The 20753-nt window shown below is 30.9% G+C and overlaps 1 protein-coding gene across 2 annotated transcripts; it reads left to right on the forward strand.

The window, feature by feature from the left end:
- The first annotated feature begins 10707 nt into the window (after window positions 1-10707).
- Window positions 10708-18787, forward strand: LOC111896304 (pectin acetylesterase 9). Of its 2 annotated transcripts, XM_023892318.3 has the most exons (13): window positions 10708-10870; window positions 11027-11177; window positions 11338-11420; window positions 14282-14411; window positions 16830-16909; window positions 17046-17132; window positions 17251-17375; window positions 17500-17560; window positions 17660-17716; window positions 17807-17884; window positions 17956-18061; window positions 18137-18288; window positions 18371-18787. In XM_023892318.3, the coding sequence occupies exons 2-13, from the start codon at window positions 11048-11050 to the stop codon at window positions 18488-18490; spliced, it is 1209 nt and encodes a 402-aa protein (XP_023748086.1). In that variant the 5' UTR covers window positions 10708-10870; window positions 11027-11047; the 3' UTR covers window positions 18491-18787. The 2 variants fall into 2 exon arrangements, with proteins under 2 accessions (XP_023748086.1, XP_023748085.1); XM_023892317.3 differs by having other exon boundaries at window positions 10708-11177.
- Window positions 18788-20753: the final 1966 nt, after the last annotated feature.

Raw genomic sequence — 20753 nt, forward strand, 5'->3', positions numbered from 1 at the left:
TGTAACGAAGAAGTGACCTGTTAACTTGTAATAATTGTTGGTCGTATTTAGAAATTTACTGTAGAATAGATTTTTAAGGGTTATAATAATTGTTGGTTATACTAATACTAATCATACAAAAATTGTAAATGCCATCAAAATGTGGTTAACATGAATTATTTCCTATTAAAAACTACTAATAACAAATGAAAGATGCTAACTAGATCCCACAAATCATGAAGGAAACAATATATATCCACGCATGTTCGAGCTATTCACTGGTAGATGACATCGTTTCATAATCTTTTAGTCCAAAATAAACGTATTTTGTAAATCCAAAATGTCAACCAAATGAATAATATGAGTAATCCCGATTTAAAATGGGTTCATAATCCAACATTGTGGATTATGTGGTTATTTTGCCAAAAATTTACGAGTATAAAATTTTTGATTTTGTTTAAAAAAAATACTTACAAAGTTGGTTAGATTATTCAATTTCCTATATTATTTGTTTAGTTGTCCTTTACGAGACTTTTTTTATACTCCCTCGGTCCCAAATTGATAGTTCACTTTTGACTTTTGAAGTCTTTTTTCTTCAACTTCTACCTTAAATATTTTTATTTGTATTATATATTACTTGATAAATCTTATAATAATGAAAAAATATTTAAAATATAATTCATTCATATATTTTGCATCAAGTATTATCTATCAAACACAAAAATATTTAAGGTCAAAGTTTAAAAAAAAAAAAAACTTCAAAAGCCAAAAATTAACTATCAATTTGAAACGGAGGTAATATCTTAGAGATTAAGATAAGATAAAGTGTATACGTTTGGAAAAAGAAAATGACAAACGAAAGCACACTCTAACTTTATTTGATATATTTCATTTATGATATAGACGTGTATATTAATATTTTAGAATTTCAATTCTGTTAAATATATAATTTATCACTTATGAGATGCCTTTAGAAGTGTGGAAGTTTTATATTCAATAATCTAAGTAATCGCCGCGTAGATTTGTATAAGTATTACTTGAATATTATGTGTGAGATTTGTGTATTATACGAGTAGATTAAAAAAAATTAAATATAAGGTATATATATTAAATATTTTTAAAATAAAATTTTAAAATAAATACAAATAAAATAATGAATAAGTAAGTAATTTAATCTTATACTAATAAAAAAACTATTGACATGTTTTGAATAATTGTGTTGAATATTAAAGTATAAAAATTAAATATTATTTAACATAAGTTTTCAAAATAAATACAATAAAAACATGAATAAATGGATAATTGAATATATACTAATAAGAAACAATATCGTAAATAATTGTTATGAATCACAGATTTTCAGCTTCTTCTTTGAATACAACATTAGATGTTATATTGCTAAGTTTACTGTTATTATCTAAAGTTAAATTTTTTAATTCAATGTTTGTTTTTAACTCTAGATAATACAACATACAACTGTCTATGCCTGAAAATTAGTTGTATCAAAAACAACCCTCGCATACAACCAGTGAAAATTGTCTTATTTGAAATGCGAAAATAATCATTTCACCCGAAAACATCATTAACATTCTTGGAATAAACATACACTTTTCTATATTAATTTTAGATTTCGTCTTTGATTCTATAACACGCTTAACCGATATTATGACTCTTAGCCTCGTTATTTTTTGTTCGTGCTTATTTTTTTACGTTTCAATGTAACTTTTATCAATACAATCGTCAACATGTCGAAACGTAATATAAATAAGCACCAACGAAAAAATAAGCACGTAAGAAATAGTATAACGACACTTCTAAATTCACATAGAAACGTTGATCAACTTTAATGTATTACCCCCCCCCCCCCCCACCCACACACACACACACACATATATATATATATATATATATATATATATATATATATATATATAAGCACGTAAAAAATAGTTTTTTTTTGTTAATGGATGGAAGTTATTAAAGAAAATCAAATTATATATACTACAGATGATAAACACAAAAGTTTAGAAAATGAAAGATGAAAGTAATATTTTATAAAGTTCAAAATGAAAGGATCAAAATGACAATTTAAAAAGTAAAGGATGGAAAAACTATAAACTCATAAACAAACATGAAATATAGATAAAAATTACATAAATGGTGCTTATGGTTACCCATGCTTACAACTTTAGTATTTCTTACCTAAAAAGACCAAAAGTAATTGTGTCAACAAAAAGGACCATTCATGCAAGTTTTAAAAATACAAAGACCATGTTTGACAAAAAATTAGCAATGACTAAGTTCGTGAAATTTGATAAACCACAAGACCATCTATGCAATTTTTCTTAATTAATCTTAACTAATAAAAGTAATTAATATCAATTCATAAATGGAAGATTATTATCTACATTAATATACATTAATTAATATATTAATAGAAATATTAATTTACAAATAGAAGGTTATTAATTATATTAATATAGATATACATTAACTAATATATTAATACAACTAATTAATATGGGTTGACATTTAATAGATGAAATTTGAATAATAAAAGAAAAAAAATACAAAAATAACAAGTGAAAAAAAAGTAATATTCATAAAAAATAATATGTATCAAATTCAATGGGAAGTTAACATTTAACAAAAATAATCTTTATTTATTATAATAGATTATTTATAATGATAGATCAGTTTTTTTATTATGCATCCTCGTTTACTTACTTGCTACTACTTGCTAGGTGTAGGTCTCTATTCTTTTAATATAATTATACCGGTCCAAAAAACTTGGATATTGGTTTTTGTTAACGTTTGAAGTCATATAAAAAAGATGTGATCATACAAATAAACTATTACTAATTGATTTTTGAATAAATCATAAAAACTAAAATTATATAAACTTGTTATGTATTTTTATTAGAATCTTAGAATTTAAAGTCAATCTAAAATCATAATTTATATATGTGAGTAATATTTGTATATATATTTTTTATGTTATTCATATTAAAATATTATTTATATCATAATAATATTTATATTGAATATTTTATCATTATATTCGTATTGGAATTTAAAACAATATTGACATTTATAGAAAATCAACCCAACAAAAAGACTGAAAGTATGGATGAGCATATGGACCGGGGAACCGACCGGAACATGTACAGGAATCAAAACCCGATGGAACCGATCAGGCCGGGACCGAGACGTTATTTTTGTGGATTTTTGGAACCGGAAACCGGAACCGATATAACCGGAACCGGTAGAACTGACAAAAACCGGAACCGTATAATGCTATTTTTCGAGGATAGGTTCTAACATCTGAAGACACGACAAGAACTGGTAGGAACTGGGAACCGGTAGATCCGTCGGGCGGGTTCGGTTCTTGATTTTGGCCGAAGCCGGTTCCCGGGTCGGGTCCGGTTCAGGCTGGTTCGGTCCTTTTGTTCATCCCTAACTGAAAGAGATAATTTTAGAAGCAATGATATTGAACATTTTAATACGAAAATATATTAAGAAATATTTGTTTTTGTTTTATTATATATTTTAATTTTTTATACTGAGAAACAAATACTTTCTAATAAATGAAAGTTTTTTTTGTCACTTGTCAAACTTTCATTCAATTTGTCAAATGTCATTTTTTGTTTATTTTGATTTTTTTTCCACGTGTCATTTTATAAGTTTTTCAATTTTATTAAATTCCACATAATATTTTAATGTAATAATTGTAATAAATGGATATCGATTTCATTAATGAACCTACATTTTAATTTCAAAGTTTCCAAAATTAAAACTCATTAGTTTATTTTATTTTATTTAAATTATCTGTTTAAATTTAAAAGTTAAAAATTATTTCCATTATAATAGTTCATTATTTTTCTTATTTTTTTATAAATATTTTGACCTTTATATATATATATATATATATATATATATATATATATATATATATATATATATATATATATATTTAAAATTAAACAATGTAATACATGAGTCTCACAACTAGTATAACCTAATAAATAAAAACATTTTTGCCACATGTGCTTCTTTTATTTATTTTTACACATGTTATTTTGTGGGAGTTTTAAATTTTTTATTTTTCTGTTGTCATTTTTGGGAATTTCCATTTTCATAAAACAAAATTACATAAACTTCTATCGAGTTCTATAAGGAAATATAATCATTCTATTAATTTGATAATAAATTCTCACAAATGTTCCAAACGATTTGATTTCTTTTATAAATATTCGAAATTCTGTTAAGTAAAAGTATAGTTTATAAAATATTTAATGTTTATATATTGATATTAAATTTTTACTTTTAATAAACTCATATAATATATGAGTCTCACACCTAATTTATATTATATAAGAGTCTCACACCTAGTTTATATTGTATTTTGTTAATTCATGTTATATTAGCATTTTTGTTTTGCTAATGAAATTTAATGTAAAAGTATTTAAGTCTCACGTCTAATTTATATTGTATTTGTTAATTCATGTTGTATTAGCATTTTTGTCTTGTTAATGAAATTTTTATTGGAATTTGTTAGTATAAATTATTTTTATTGGAACTTGTTGGTTCGTATTATACCAGGTTTTTGTAGACAAAATATGTATGTTCAGGCTACAATTTAAACTAAAATCGTTACATTTTAAGTTTTGTAACTTTAAAATTCCTGATTTATTAATGTTAAACTTTTATCTTGTACACTTAGCCAATTCAATAAATGTTAAACTTGTTCTGTTGACTTCTCGTACTGTTTAAGGGTTCATTTAAGTGTTCCAAGCTTGAGTTTGTCCAAGGTCGAGGTTAGGAATGAATCAACAAGTTGTGTAGTGTCAAAATCAGGCCGTACACCCCTTTTGGAAGGAGTGTACGACCGTACACACCCCACATGGCCACACACCCACTCTTATATAAAGGGTAGACCCTTTTCCTTTCATTCCTTTCACTCCTTGGCCGCACACTACACCGTTCTCTCAAGTTTCTTCAACCGTGAACCCTCCAAAGCTTCAAGAACGTGAGTAATTCATCCTCTAACTTGATATCCATGAAAGACCACTCTATCTAAGCCTTAAGTGTGCAATATTCCTCATGTTCTTCATGTTTGGAAGTGAGTGCGGTCGCACACCTCCTTTTAGGTGGCCGCACACTTTTAAAACACCCTCCAAGGTGAGATTTTGACTTCCATACTCGAGATAGACATGATCCCAGCCTTATTGCACCTTGGAATTGACATTTTGGACATCTTCATGTGGGGTGTACGATCGCACACACCTGTGTACGGCCGCACAGACCCTTGTACGGTAGCACACTCCTTGTGTGCGGCAGCACACTCCTGTGTGCGACCACACACACACCCTAGGACCACAAACCCACTTCTAGGACCCTTAACTTGCACTACGATTGAGTATAGACTTAGGACACTTCATTGATGCAAGCATGGACCTTGAAAACACCATAAATGCACCTCTCATCATGAGTGTACGACCGCACACCCATGGACACACACACCTTTAAGGTGGCAATACATCTCCATCATGCAATCCTTTAAGGTCCTAACACTTAGTGCAAGTAGTTCCAAGTCGCTAGAGTGGTTCTCCATCATATCTGGTAGCGAAATACCCTCATTTGACTCATTTATGTGTCATTACGTGTTAATTAGGAACAAATTGTGTTCACGGCTTCACTTGAACATCCAGCCTCCCGTATCGATCCTTCAATCAAACCACTCGCTCAAGGTGAGTTCATACCCCTACGCTTTTCTGAGTTTTTCATGTTTTTAGGGGGAGGAGGGATACAAGCAAAATTACAAGGAAACTTGTGCTCAAAGTATATTATTTTGTTTAAGATAATTATATTTTCAAAATGCTTTTAACACGGAAAACAATTTTACCAAACGATTAACAAATCAACTCGTAGAAACAGTTTTCTAAACTAGAGCAATGAACTTATGAATCATGTAGCAAAATGTATCGTTTTATAAAGGATTCATGTTAATCACAAAAGGATTTTCTATATTATTACTTGTAAATTTGTTAGTCTAAGTTGGAGACATGTGCATGGTAACACTCACCACAAGAATCAGAGTGTAGGACTAACACTAGTGACCAGAATCTCCTGTAGGGAGAGCGTGAATATTGTGTATAGATCTATACGAGACTGACAACCCTGTACATGGCTGCTAGCTACAGTCGGACCGACAGGTCTACGGGTGACAAAGTCATAAAGGATACCAGCCGTTGCAGGCCATATCCAGTCAGTTATGGTTATAAAACTCGCAACCTAGATAGCAGAGATTTACTTTTGTAATAATAAATCAAGTGAACTAACGTCAAAGTAATAATCGATTTGAATACTAAATGGTATTAATAATACCTTCATGATTTAGTTCACCATGTATTTATTAGCTTTATTTATGTAATAAGGTTGATATACCTCACTGGGAGTAACCAGGGTTTCTCAAGGAAACTACGTTTAACGATATAATTATGGTAGATACTTGTACACTTCATTTTAGAACGGATAACCAACAACCTACTTTTAGGGAAAATATAGGATTTTCTCGGGATAACTCGGCCTTTCATAAACGGATTGTTTAACAAGTAACTAACGGATATTCACATTCGTTCCACGACACCTTGGATTGTACATATCTTGTATGAATCTGGAAGTCATGGAAGGAATGGGTTTCAAACACACTTTTCATAATAAAATATAGGATTTTCTTCAGGAACACTTTACAAATGATCAAAGAAACATTTTCCACCAAAACTAAATGCTTATGAACTCACCAGCTTTATGTTGATATTCTTTCAAACTGCTTGTATTCTCAGGAAATCAGTAAACATGTACCTCTTGGATTTAGAGGAGTCGGAGTAATAAGAGTCATGTTTTTAAATTCTACATACTTTTGGTGTATTTAAAACAAGTTCCAAACGGATGTAAGCAATTTTCATATATATATATATATATATATATATATATATATATATATATATATATATATATATATATATGGAAAAGTTCAATAGAGAACTATAGTTATGAGTTTTTCAAGGAACCAAATCTCTTCTTCAATTTCTAGAGCTTATTCTTTATCGAAAAAAAATCTAAGAATATCTAAATTCATATATTAACATTGTGAATGTGAAAAATATTTTTCGGATTCACCGTGTGAATCCGGATTCACGTTGTGAATTTTCGAAGATTCACATTGTGAATTTGACGTAAAAAAAATTCGAATTTTATATAATTGGAAAAAGGATAAAAAGTTATGAATTTTTGTATTTTTAGTTTTTATTTTATAAAAAATAAGTTCTAAAGGTTGAAAAAAAGATTGGTTCCTTGGTTAATTATGGTTCTCTATTGAACCTCACTATATATATATATATATATATATATATATATATATATATATATATATATATATATATATATATATATATATAATGGTTGTGTTACTATGATTCTTATTGTATAATGGTTATGATGTTAAATATGACGTCCTCCACGCCGGAACGATTCTGCCGTTCTGGTTTCGGGGTGTGACACAATCTCATAGGGTTTCCTTGTTTTTGCTTTTTCACAAATTATTTTTATTTTCGCATACATTTAATGTTGATTACTATCGTTGTTATAGTAGGCATTTGAAATGATTCTTTTACATTTCCATATATAAAACTAAAACCAGGTTAATACATATAATATGGTTGTTTACGGTTAACTATTTAGTTTTGGAATTCATTTTAATATATAAAACTAAAATTAAAGGCGTGTTCTGTAAAAATAACTGGTAACGGGTTGCATATAGCTTATAGTTGGTAGCGTTTTGTTAAACGCTATGTGAAGTAACAATTAGATTTGAAGCGTTTTGTTTAAACTAAAGAGACTTTCTGTTCAAAACGGAGTGTTTTGTCAACTGCTAGAAACTAGAAGCTGTCAAACGCTCCCAAATGCCCCGTGCCAAACACGTCATTATAGACTAAAAAACAACCTACTGCAATTTAGGATATATACAAATTTTTTTTTCTTCTAAACATCCTTTTATAATCTACTCTAATAAATGAATATTTTTTGCAACATGTCACACTTTCATTCAATTTGTCAAATGTCATTTTTGTGGTTATTTAAAATTAATTTCTTTTCCACATATCATTTTATTGGTTATTTCAATTTTAATAAATTCAACATGATACTTTAATGTAATAATTACAATCAATGTAGTAATAAATTAATATTAATTTCATTAATGGACTTACTTTTTTATTTCAAAATACCCAAATTAAAGCTCATTATTTTATTTAAATTTAAGAGATAAAAAAACCAATTTTAATAATTCATTATTTTTCATATTTTCTTATAAATCCAAAGTTCTTAAATATTTAAACATTTATATATATGTGCGTGTATGTGTGTGTGTGTGTGTATATATATATATATATATATATATATATATATATATATATTAACCCATGTAATACATGAGTTTTACACCTAGTATTTATAAATTAAAAAGTAAGCCATGAAGTTATAACTTTTTCGTAATGTAATTTTTTCTATTTTTTAAAAATAAGACGCCGGGTATTCGGAACCGGTTCCGACAATTTCATGTAGGGATGGCAATGGGTACGGGTATACCGGGTTTCGTGTTCCCCATCCCCATCTCCATCGGGGATTAAAAATCTATCCCCATCCCCATCCCCAATGGGTATCGGGGATCCCCAATGGGTAATCGAGGATTTTTCCCCGTTACAAAGTTTTAAACTTTTATGAAAAATAACTCATAATTATATATTAACCAACAAAACAAAAACTAACAGAACTAATATAAAACACTATAATCACTGAATGTCTTCAAACACGAACAATAACATTGAAGGTTACAAATTAAATCATTTTTGCAAAAAAAAAAATAAAAAGTCTTCCCAAAACTATACGTTTGATTATTAGAAAACCTTATTTTGTCTAATGAACATTTGCTTATGCATTATTAAAAATAAAAACATAAATAATACTATATATATATATATATATATATATATATATATATATATATATATATATATATATATATATATATATATATATATATATATATATATATATCAGGTACCCAGCGGGGCCGGTTTCGAGTACGGATATGGGTACCCAACAGGTAATACCCATCCTCGTCCCCGTTCCCGGTCAACTCGGGGATTTACCCAGTCAACTCGGGTTAAGGTTTCGGGTACCCGTAGAGTACATGTTTTTTTGCCATCTCTAGTTTCATGAATGGTTCCAAATCTTTAGGAACCAATATAGCTGGTTCCGGTTCCAGTTCCACCACTATAGGAACCGTCGGTTCCGGTTCCTATTAATTTAGACGGGTACATGTCTATGCTCACCGCTAATAATAATAGCCTTAGTAAGATTGCTTTTAGAAGTAGATAACTGGACCATATCAATCCAATGAATTACATCAACCACCTCAACAAACAAAGGAATGTAAAACATCACATCATTTCTTAATGAAACTCCAAATAGTCGTGGATATCTCACATTTAATCAAAATATGAGACAAATCTTCAACTTGCATATCGTAGATCTTACAGAGAGTAGTAGTAATATCAATACCTTTGTTAATAATTTAAACATTTGTTAGGAGTAAAAAAGGGTGAGGGATGGTACTAATACTAGATTTTGGAAATATGCACCAAAATGATGTCAATTGTTTCATGTGTTACTTTTATTCCATCATAGATTATGTTTATTTAATTTTACTTTATTAATCATGAGTATAAATATTCTAAGTTTTATATTTATTAAATAATTTATTTTTATTTTATTAAACATGATTAGGTACAATATAAATATAATAACTTTTTTTTTGTAATAATATATTTTATAAAGTTTTTATGACAAATAAATATAGATAAATATATAAAAAAACCTAATAAGTGCTTTTGACAATCCATCTAGCCTCTAGGGTTATAAAAAATAATATAGACGGGGATATAATATTGATGCAAAAAAAATAATGTAAGGTTGCAAATGAAACATTATTTGCATTAATTTTTTTTTTATACTTTTTTAAATATAAAATACATGATAGTTGTATGTTGAGATTATAAATTTTATTGTTAAGATTGGTGTAGACGAATAACACCCTATCAAATATTGATTGTTAGTGTATTTATAATTTATTAGCATCCAGATATAACTAATAAGAAGAATAACATGACATTCTTTTGAAAAAGAAGATACATTTCAATCTTTCATGAATTAGATGATACAAATCTCTTAAATTGGTTTAAAAGGAAAGCAAAATATATTAGTAATTCATTTACCTCCTAATAATAAATTGCGGTGTAACGAATAAGAAAGTAAATAACCGGTCTTAAATAATGAAAATTAATACCTAAATATTTGAACATTAAATTGTATTTATCATCTAACTAATAAGGTATTCCATTTGAAAACACATAACACCCATGAAGGCACAAAATAAAAGGACTGGTTGTCAATTAGTTAGGCAAACCACCAAACGGAACAAGATAACAACCACCAAACCAGGTACTCAATTTTTGACTTTTCTTTCATAATTTTCACCAACTGGGCTCTAAGCTGGACCGTGGGCCCGCCCCACTCATCCATCCATTCACTGTGGGGCCCACGCTCTACTCGGTGGGCCCTCTCTTTTCCGTCAACTCACTCTTCCCAGTCCCCGCCCATCTCCCAGATTCGAAACCGAAACCTTCCTCTTCATTCCTCATTCTTCATCTATCTCTCTCTCTGTAAATTGATTCTTCGTCTTTATCGTCTTTCTTCTTGTCTTTTCTTTCTCTTAAATCATTTGGAATTTTTTTGTAATACATAGAAGATACGTTTGATTCCAATTTTGGTGAGAGTGATTTTGTTTTCGTATCAGAAAAAAACGCGCCGAATTTGATTTTTTTTTTTTGCTGGCGCTGAAACGACAATGAGATTTATATAAGATACAGTTAGGATTTCATTTTTCTTGTTTTTACTTTAAATCTTTCATTCGTATCGAAAACAGTTGATCGAGAAGCTTACTGGAATGGAGCTGGTTGTTACGATTGTGTTAGTCGTCATCGCCATGCTAACATGCGCCGGAACGTCTGTTTCTTCCGATGATCGCCTTCTGGTGAACATGACCGTAGTTCGCAGCACTACGGTGCTTGGAGCTTGTATGTATATGTTTTTTTATTATTTATATATATAAATACTAAAATTATAATGAAATCTCTGTTTACATGTGATCACTTTTTTATTATTATATTTCAATTTGAACTTTTTAAAGGTGTTTTACGTATTTTTGGAATGATGAATCCGTGTCTGTGTGTGCAGATTGCTTGGACGGTAGTTTACCAGCTTATCATATACATAGAGGATTCGGCGCCGGAGCTCGCAACTGGCTTTTGCAATTTGAGGTACTTCCACTTTTTGTTCTTTTGCTCTTTTGCATTTTTCCAGATCTTTTGCCAAATGCCACCTTCATATTTCTCGATTTTTTTATTACTTTTTTCGTGATAACTCGAATATGAGTAGGTTTCAGTTTGAGTGTTTTAATTAATTAATTAATTAATTTATTTTTGTGTGTGTCGATGCGATCTATGTTCTTTCTTGTTTGAAGTTATTTAGCGTTACTCTACTTTTTCCAGAATTAACTTTATAGTGATTGACTATAACTTGATGATCACTAAATGGTCAAAAGTAGAAGTAAGAAAGTTAAAACAGTCATGTGTATCATTTATGATGTTTTGAAGAGTATATGCAAATCCAATATAAAAATGGTTTTATGTATTTTATAGAAAAATATATCGCTGCAAGCGGAGCATAATTGTTATTAGGAGTTTAAGACATAGAAAAGGTTTAGCGTATTGCTTTCTGCGTGTGTATGTCTGTTATGCACATGTGTATGAGCGTGTTTGTGAGGAGAGAGAAAGACGTAAGACAGATGTGTGTGTATGTGTCATAAATATTTCATAATTGTAATTATGGTAAGATAATAAATGGACAATTTTGTCGTTATAAAAAATAATTACAGAATTACTAAATCTTCCACTTTTTATAATTTTCTTTCTTAAATTAATTGGAAAAAAAATAATGAAAGAAAAAACAAACAAATCTTTTGTCCCTGTAATTTTTCCCCTTGCCTTTTTCTCCTTGCACTTAAATTTAAGAAGTCGAAAACTCATAAGTATGATCAGAAAAATATATTAAATTAAGTTAGAAATATATTAAATTAAATTACATATGTAGTTGTGTGTATACAAATGTTTTATGTTTTAACGGAATAAATGTTTGAGAAGATAAAGAAATCTATTGCTTAAATTTTTTTATTGTAATAGTTTAAATAAAATAAAACACATCAATTCACATATCATTAGTCACATGCTTTCAACCTACCCATGTTGTAGATGCTTCCTCATACAACCACAACGACATGATGTACCTAATCATGACAAGATCAATTATAGTTAATAGTATATTATTTAGTAGGCTGTAGCTGTAGCTCATTGTTGTTGAATTTGCTATACAAAATAAAACAACATGATGTACCTAAGAAATACTAATAAATCAACTGGTAACAATATATGGTATTAATGGGCAATTATCAAATCAATGTTTTAACACTAATTTTTAAAATTCAAACTTGTCTTTTTCATATCATGTTATACAATGTACAAAGGTTTGTTACTGATACGTAAAAGTAAACCAAGTTACTTGTTTGTTGCTAGAAAATTATAAAACAAACAAGTCATGCGTCCGTTGCTTAAAATTTGTAAATTGCATTTTATATATATGTTTCTTTCCAGTAAGATAAGAACTTCTGCTCCTACCTTCATTTAGAGTTACAGTCTTTGGTTTTTTGAACGTATCATAATAACTTGGGTTAATATTGTAAAACATTTTATATTTTTCGGTTTATTTGTTTAAACCTAATAATTTTCCTTTTTAAATAAAAAACCATAGTATTTTTTTTCCCAACTTTTTTAATAGTTTTATTGGTAATCTTTGGGTATTTGATTTTTTTTAGCAAAAAAGACTAAATTTTATTTATTCTAAAAAAATATCAATATTTGATAAACTTTTTGGTCGTGACTCATGTCATTTTTTAAATAGAAAAAATTATGTTAAAAATATTGAATATCAGAGTTTTATTTATTTATTTATTTACTTTTTTTTTTGAAATTATGACTTGTAAGACATAAAATTTAAATCACATTGCTAATTTATAATAGGCATACTTTTATAAATGATCTGTGTATTTTATAAAAATTTTTAATATTTTTATTTATGAAGATGGTCTTTATGGGTTTTAGGTTCTTGAATAGTTGGTCCATACAACTTCTTTTTATTTCACGTTTGATTTAAAATTGCTATTACACCATTACTAAATACCATTATCATTTTGTATAATTTGTATACCTTTAAAATAATTCTATATCTAATTTTAATTAATCTCACAACACCCTATAACCAATCCCTACACAATCTCCTTAAACGAGTCTCCTTTATTGATCCATATTCAACGACATCAAAACATAACACCATCGCCACCACACTTGATGTTGAACCCTTTCTCCACCTCCTTCAATTATCATATTTCGTTCTTGATGTAGTAGTGCCGACTCCCTCCCATTCGTTAGTGGGAGCTTGACATGGCAGTAGAAGCTTGATCTTCCCCACGTCGACTACCTAGTTCCCTCCCTAAATCATAAAAACCTTCTTATTATGTTTAACGACATTAGTTATGTAAATAAAATATTGGGGCCCATCTTCCAATCCATAGATTCATTTTCTGTTTGGAAGTAAGACAACAATTTCTCCAAATATTTCCCTTTGTAATATTGTTGACGAGGAAGTCACGATATTATAATGGCTAGCATCGTAGAAGCTCAAGTGTCTGTATAATAATAATAATTTATAGATGATTAGTATTTTAGTTTGAGATTTTGTAAAGTACAAAAATACAATGACCCCATATATAACCAAGTTAGGGAAAGATGTACGTTTCTCTCTTTCTTGAAATGACTTATGCAGATTGATGGGGGGTTTTTAAGCAAAAACATAATAACCAAGCACTAACTTTAAATCCATAAATGTATGGATTGCTTTTCCAAAATTTATGATTGTTATTGTAAGGGAAGCTACTTTATTAAGTAGTTATTACATTTTTGTTCCGTTGATTCAAATATAACGTTGCATATCGAACAAGAGTTTCGTTTGTGGGGTCCATTATATGTTTATAATAATGATAATTAGTGGTTTGAAATGGTAATGATAGGGTGGTGGGTGGTGTAATGATATCGAAACATGTGCAGAGAGAGCTAAAACCCGTCGTGGATCTACAAGATTGATGAACAAGTTTGAGACCTTCTCCGGCATTCTCAGTGATAACCCCGTTCACAATCCTGGTAATGTTGTTTTCCTAAATTTCTTGTTACTTTTAACCTGTTTTTATCATCCGATGCTTTTGTATTAATGGATATGATTAAGATGTTTGTAAACTTCAACTCTAGACGTTAGTTTCCTTGATAACAAAACCAAAATAAATGATGGTCCCAATTGAAAACACAACCTCACTAGGATTATGATTTATAGAAAACAAAAAAATGACTTCATTAAGTGAGGGACCATTACCATATGGTACATGGATGGAAGTTTAAAGTTGTCTTTCTAGAATAGATTAAATTCAATCATACCGAATTATTCATCTATATGAAAAAACTCTTATATTATTTTATTAAAAAACATGAGACACGCCTTATATTTATCAACCAATTTCATCCAAATTTTTAGTAAAATCCTATTAATCATTTTTATTTAAGTGATGTAGCAATTAAATGTGATGTGGTTGATGTCATGGGACTCCTTTGTCATCCATTTGACATTTTATAACTTATCATGAGATAAAACATGATTGACAACCATATCACACCAGCCACGTCACATCTCTACCAAGTTTTACCTTTTGATAAAAAAAAAAAAAATAACATGGAACATCTATGTCATATCTCATTGGCCACAACTATAAGATTATTTAAAATGAAACCGATTAATAGCGTTTTAATTGAAATTTGGATAAATTGATTGGTAAAAAGATAATGTTTTCTGTTTCTAAATAAAAATAATAATATCTGAGTTTTTGCCAATATAGTTGCATAATAGGTTGTATTTTGATGTATTTTACTCTACAATCAGTTTGAAGTTTAATGTACAATGAACTATTTAATGAAAAAATAATTAACAAAAATAATGATATATTTCATTCCTACTTATTTAATAATAACAAAATTCTAATACATATTTAGTATATTAAAAAATAAGTACTTAATAAAGTAATATTTTGTCCATCCATGCCAAAAGCTATGATATAAAAAAAAAAGAAGATATGATGTGCTTTTATATACATTATATATAGATCTAAATAGTAGATATATGTTTTTTTGGATTATGTATTATGTCCAATGACACAAAGGATGGTGGGACCTGGCCTATAAAGCTCATGCCAGTTTCATGTCTAAATTGAATACCGTATCATGATTTTTTATAATTGTTTTTAAATTGCTTGAACGAGTTACCATTTTTCTTTCAAAAATAAATATATAACAAGGGAATGCCTCTCACTGTTGTTTATTCACTCTTTCCTACATAGTAATTAACTAGAATTCAAAGAAAGAATAACTAGCAACGAAATACAAAGTATATAGTTTTGACTGTATCATATAATAATTTATCCAATATTGGTATAGTTTTCTAAGAATTCTTGAAATCCAACCGTAAATTAATTCAACCATAAATAAAGCATACTGCATACGATGTGCTCCCGCGCAAATTCTATTTGTCCTATTCACGTGTTTAATTATTGTAGACAGCTACTGGATTTCTTTTCCTTTCCTCTTCCAGCTTTCACCTTGCCTCCACTAAGCCTTTTGTCCCACCTTTATCTGGTTGGACACTCTGAAAACTCAATACTACCCTTACCTTCTCAAACTTCCACTATTGTAGGGTTACAAATGGAAGGGTACCAACGTCATTTACCTATATTACTGTGTTTCTTCCTGTCATATTTCATTACAGAATCTAATGGACAATGGTCAACTGCAATGTTATCAGTGTTCTTTTTACTGCAATGTTATACTTTTCACTGTTCTTTTTCACAGCTTTGTAGTTTTAACATAATTGATAATACATGATTTTTTTTTGACTTCATCTGGAGTGACTCAATGGGTTAAGTCAAAAAAACTTGCTTAACGATAAATTACTAGTATAATTTTTGTCCCATAAACATGAAGCTTAGTCCCAAGTGAATGCACTTGAAACACATTCATTACATGTTTCATACTTGAGTACAGCGAAATGATAGGCAAAAATAACCAAAATGGGGCGTGACCTACCACAAGAAGGACCACAGACAAACTATCTTCTTTTTACTTTATTCTATAATAAATGTATACATATTAAACGATAAATCTGGGGCCAAAATTCAAACAGCCAACTTCTGCCTCCTACAAAATCTTCCTTTTATAGTGCTACCCACACACTTGCTACAAACTGTAGATTTAGTTACATCAACTTTTTAATATTAACTTTCCAATCCATAACCAAAAGTGGCCTTTTTTATTTTTCGATATAATCCGTGAAACTTTTTCGCTTACCAAGATATCTATTAATTTTTTCATTCTTATACATATCCCAAACTAAAGTAATTTTTTTTTGAACCATATGAAAATAAACCATAAATCATCTTTAATTATATTCCTTATCTACATTTATGAAGACACCAATAAGCATATGCTGTTACATGAGACAAATTCATTTATGATAAGCAGATTTTTACAACTGGAATCGTGTGAAGCTTCGATACTGCGATGGAGGATCTTTTGCTGGGGATAATAAGTTTGACAATGGGGTACAATAATAAATACTATGACTTAAATAGTTTAATTGTTTACCTCTTACTCTTTCTTATCATCATTAACAAATACATACTGTAATCTTTCTTGCTAATAATACCAACATTCTACTAACATTTTCTTCAAAAACAGACATTAGTTCTGTTTTTCCGAGGGCAGCGGATTTGGAAAGCAATTATTGAAGATCTTCTGCCAAAAGGCATGAGGTTTGCTAACAAGGTACTGTATATACAATACACCTCAATTCAAAATCTACTCAATAATTAATGAAGTTCATCATCTTAATATATATATAGTAGTATTACTTTTTGTGTGTATGTTGACTTAAATTTTTCAGGCTTTGCTTTCTGGGTGTTCAGCTGGGGGTTTAGCATCCTACTTGCATTGCAATAACTTCACCACTTATCTACCAAATACCACCACTGTCAAATGTCTTGGTGATGCTGGATTTTTCATGGACTCGTATGTTCTTATATAACTTTTTATTAAAAATTAACAGTTTAATATTTTCGATTTCCAAGTCTTGCTGTAATTAATATATAGCAGTATATATTTTGTTTTTGATTTTCGCCTTTTTGGGTTGCAGACCAGATATCACCATGAACCACACCCAAAGAACTTTCTTTCAGCATCTTGTCACTCTACAGGTACCCCAACAAACTATTTTAAAATATAGTAGTAAATAAATTCATTTCTTTGATATTTCTGTACAAAACAGAAACAATAAAAGGAATTTTTTCTGACAGGGAATAGAACAGAACCTGGATGAGAATTGCACGACTTCTATCACTGATCCCAAACAAGTATTGTTCATTAATAGCTTACACTCTCTTCTTTTCTTTCGATTTTCTTCGTAAACTGAAAATTATTTTGACATAATTGTTAATTGGCAGTGCATCTTCCCTCAGTATCTGTTGAAGTACATAACACCTCCAGTTTTCATCTTAAACTCCGCCTACGATGTATACCAAGTAAGATATAATAAGCAAGAAAGAATTGATATAAGCAAGAAAGAATTCTAATTAACATGTGTTTGTGACAGTTTCACCACATATTAGTTCCACCATCTGCTGATCCACGTGGACATTGGAATCATTGCAAACTGAATCCAAAAGAATGCCTTCCTAACCAAATAAGCGTTCTGCAAGGTTCTTCATTTGTTTCTACAAAGACTAGTTTTAAAAAGTTAATACAAATTACTTGAATGTTTTCATTTTGTTTAGCTTTCAGGGTTGAGATGCTTACAGCTCTGAGGTCATTCGTGTTCTATTCAAGAAGAGGAGGAGGAACGTTTATAAATTCATGTTTCGCTCATTGCCAAAGTGAATCACAAGACACATGGTTTGCACCCGACTCCCCGCAATTGCATAATCAGGTTTCTTATTTGTTGTTTGTTATTGTTGTATAAATCTGCTTTTAATGAATTAATTATTAATCCATTTTCAAACATTATGCAGACAATTGCAGAATCAGTTGGTGATTGGTACTTCGGAAGAAATGTTTCTATAAAAGTTGATTGCCCATATCCCTGCGATACCACCTGTCACAATCTCATTGGTGCGAACGAATACGAATAGTACTATACTCCAATCCAATAAATCCCTCCCATCAAATCAGTGGATTGATTATACATACAATAACTTGAGAATGGAATGGAAGACACCCAGACACAGATAACAACAACATATCACATAGTAATTACCAATTAGAATACACAAATTAGCCCATATTATATTATCATTCATTCTTCATACCTCAATATGCTGTAATTACTAATTACAATACACAAATTAGCCCCTGTTAAGTGAGTGGGCTTGTTCTTTGATCTTGTTTTTTATCTTTTAGCCAAGTAATATCTCTCCAACTCTCTTTCACATTTATCTTAAATAGTTAAATGTTTGCTTCCGTGCTAAAATTTGAATCTGCAATTGATTACACTTTACATTTTCATGACCTAATACTCGATAAATATTAAAATCGACGTAGAATCTAGAAAACAAAAAAGTAAAGTAAATAGAGTCAAGAAGTAGCTGGTTGTTGAAATTTGAATAGACATGACTCTGAAGGCCGTGATGTGGTGGGAGGTTCTGAGGTTTCCATTTGAGATTAAGACCTTCCTTGGTCTAGCAGGTTATTATCGGAGGTTTATCCTTGATTTCTCCAAGATAGTTGTTCCTTTTACTCGGTTGACAAAGAAGACGGTTACATTTCGTTGGGGGCCTGAGCAGCAGACAACTATTCAAAACTTGAGACGGCGGTTGTGCGAAGCATCGATTTTGACATCGCCGGAGGGTGTGAGGACTTTATGGTTTACTGTGATGTGTAGATCACGGGTTTAGGAGTAGTATTGATGCAAAGGGGTTGCCTGATTGCTTACGCTTCGAGGTAACTGGAGCCTCATTAGGTGAATTATCCGACTCATGATTTGGAGCTGGGTGTCGTGGTTTTCGCCCTCAAGATTTGGCGACATTACCTTTATGGGGTCCACTGTACTATTTACACGGACCACAGGAGCCTATGGTACGTGATGGATCAGTCAAATCTAAATATTATGCAGAATCGATGGTTGGATGTGGTGAAGGATTATGATTGCGAGATGCTTTATCACCTGGGTTAGGCCGATACTCTCAGCCGCAAGGCGGTCGCGACTTCGATCAGGGATATATGTTTGAGGATGACCGTGATTACTCCACTTTTGGAGCGGATTTGTGAGGCGCAGGTCGAGGCTGCTATAAAGGGAGAGCACAAGAAGAGTGAGCGTATTGTGGGTCAGGTGGCTTCCTTCGATTATGATAGACGTGGGTTGTTGACTCTTCATCGACGGGTTTGGGTTTCGTATTAGGGCGGTGTGCATCAGGTTCTGATGGGGGAGGTGCACAAGTCTAGGTTCTCCATTTATCCCGGGGTGACGAAGATGTATATGGATCTTCGTCCTGATAATTGGTGGCCGTGTATGAAGCGGGATGTGGTTTGGTATGTGGTGCGGTGCTTGACTTACAGGAAAGTCAACGTTGAGCATCAGCGACCTAATGGCAAGATGCAGCCATTGGAGATCCTCGTATGGAAATGGGAGGATATTACCATGGATTTCATCATGAAGTTATTCTGAACTACACGCGGAGTGGATTCGATTTGGGTCATCATAGATCGACTGTCCAAGAGTGCACATTTCATTCTGATTCAAGAGAGTATTTCTACAAAGAAATTGGCCGTGATTTATATCAGGGAGGTTGTGGCACCTCATGGGGTGCCGGTTTTGGTGGTTTCTAATAGAGATGTTCGGTTTACTTACAGGTTTTGGAAGTGGTTCCATGAAGAGTTGGGTACTTGTCTCCATTTCAGCACAACATTCCATCTGCAGACTGATGGTCAGAACAAGCGGACTATTTAGAACCCTAGAGGATATGTTGCAGGCGTGTGTTTTGAACTTTGGTGGGAGTTGGGATACGTATCTTCCATTAGCATAATTTTCGTATAACAATAGTTATCATGCCAACATTGATCGGCCTCATTTTGAGATGCTCTATGAGAGGAAATGTAGGACCCCAATTTGTTGGAGTGAGGTCGGTCAGTGGGTTATGGAGAGTACCGAGGTGGTACTCAAGACTACTGAGTTGATTCAGCAGGTTCGGAATAGGCTCCAGATAAATCAGAGTCGGCATAAGAGTTATGCCGACAGACGCTAATTAGACTTAGAGTTCCAGATGGGGGATATGGTTCTCTTGAAGGTGTCACCTTGGAAAGGTGTCATCTTATTCAGGAAGAGGGGCAAACTGGGCCCCAGGTATATCGGTCCTTTTAGGGGTTTGGCTCGAGTGGTCCGGGTTGCATATCGCTTGG

The sequence above is a fragment of the Lactuca sativa genome, chromosome 2 (genome assembly GCF_002870075.4).
Source record: "Lactuca sativa cultivar Salinas chromosome 2, Lsat_Salinas_v11, whole genome shotgun sequence".
Classification (NCBI taxonomy): Eukaryota; Viridiplantae; Streptophyta; class Magnoliopsida; order Asterales; family Asteraceae; genus Lactuca; species Lactuca sativa.

What these genes read in the sequence shown, in the direction of transcription:
- LOC111896304 (XM_023892317.3), top strand. Translation starts at nt 11,048, where the DNA reads ATGGAGCTGGTTGTTACGATTGTGTTAGTCGTCATCGCCATGCTAACA. An exon ending in AGCATCTTGTCACTCTACAG is followed by an intron (nt 17,561 to 17,659) that starts GTACCCCAACAA and finishes TTTTTCTGACAG; the next exon opens with GGAATAGAACAGAACCTGGA. An exon ending in CCAAATAAGCGTTCTGCAAG is followed by an intron (nt 18,062 to 18,136) that starts GTTCTTCATTTG and finishes CATTTTGTTTAG; the next exon opens with CTTTCAGGGTTGAGATGCTT.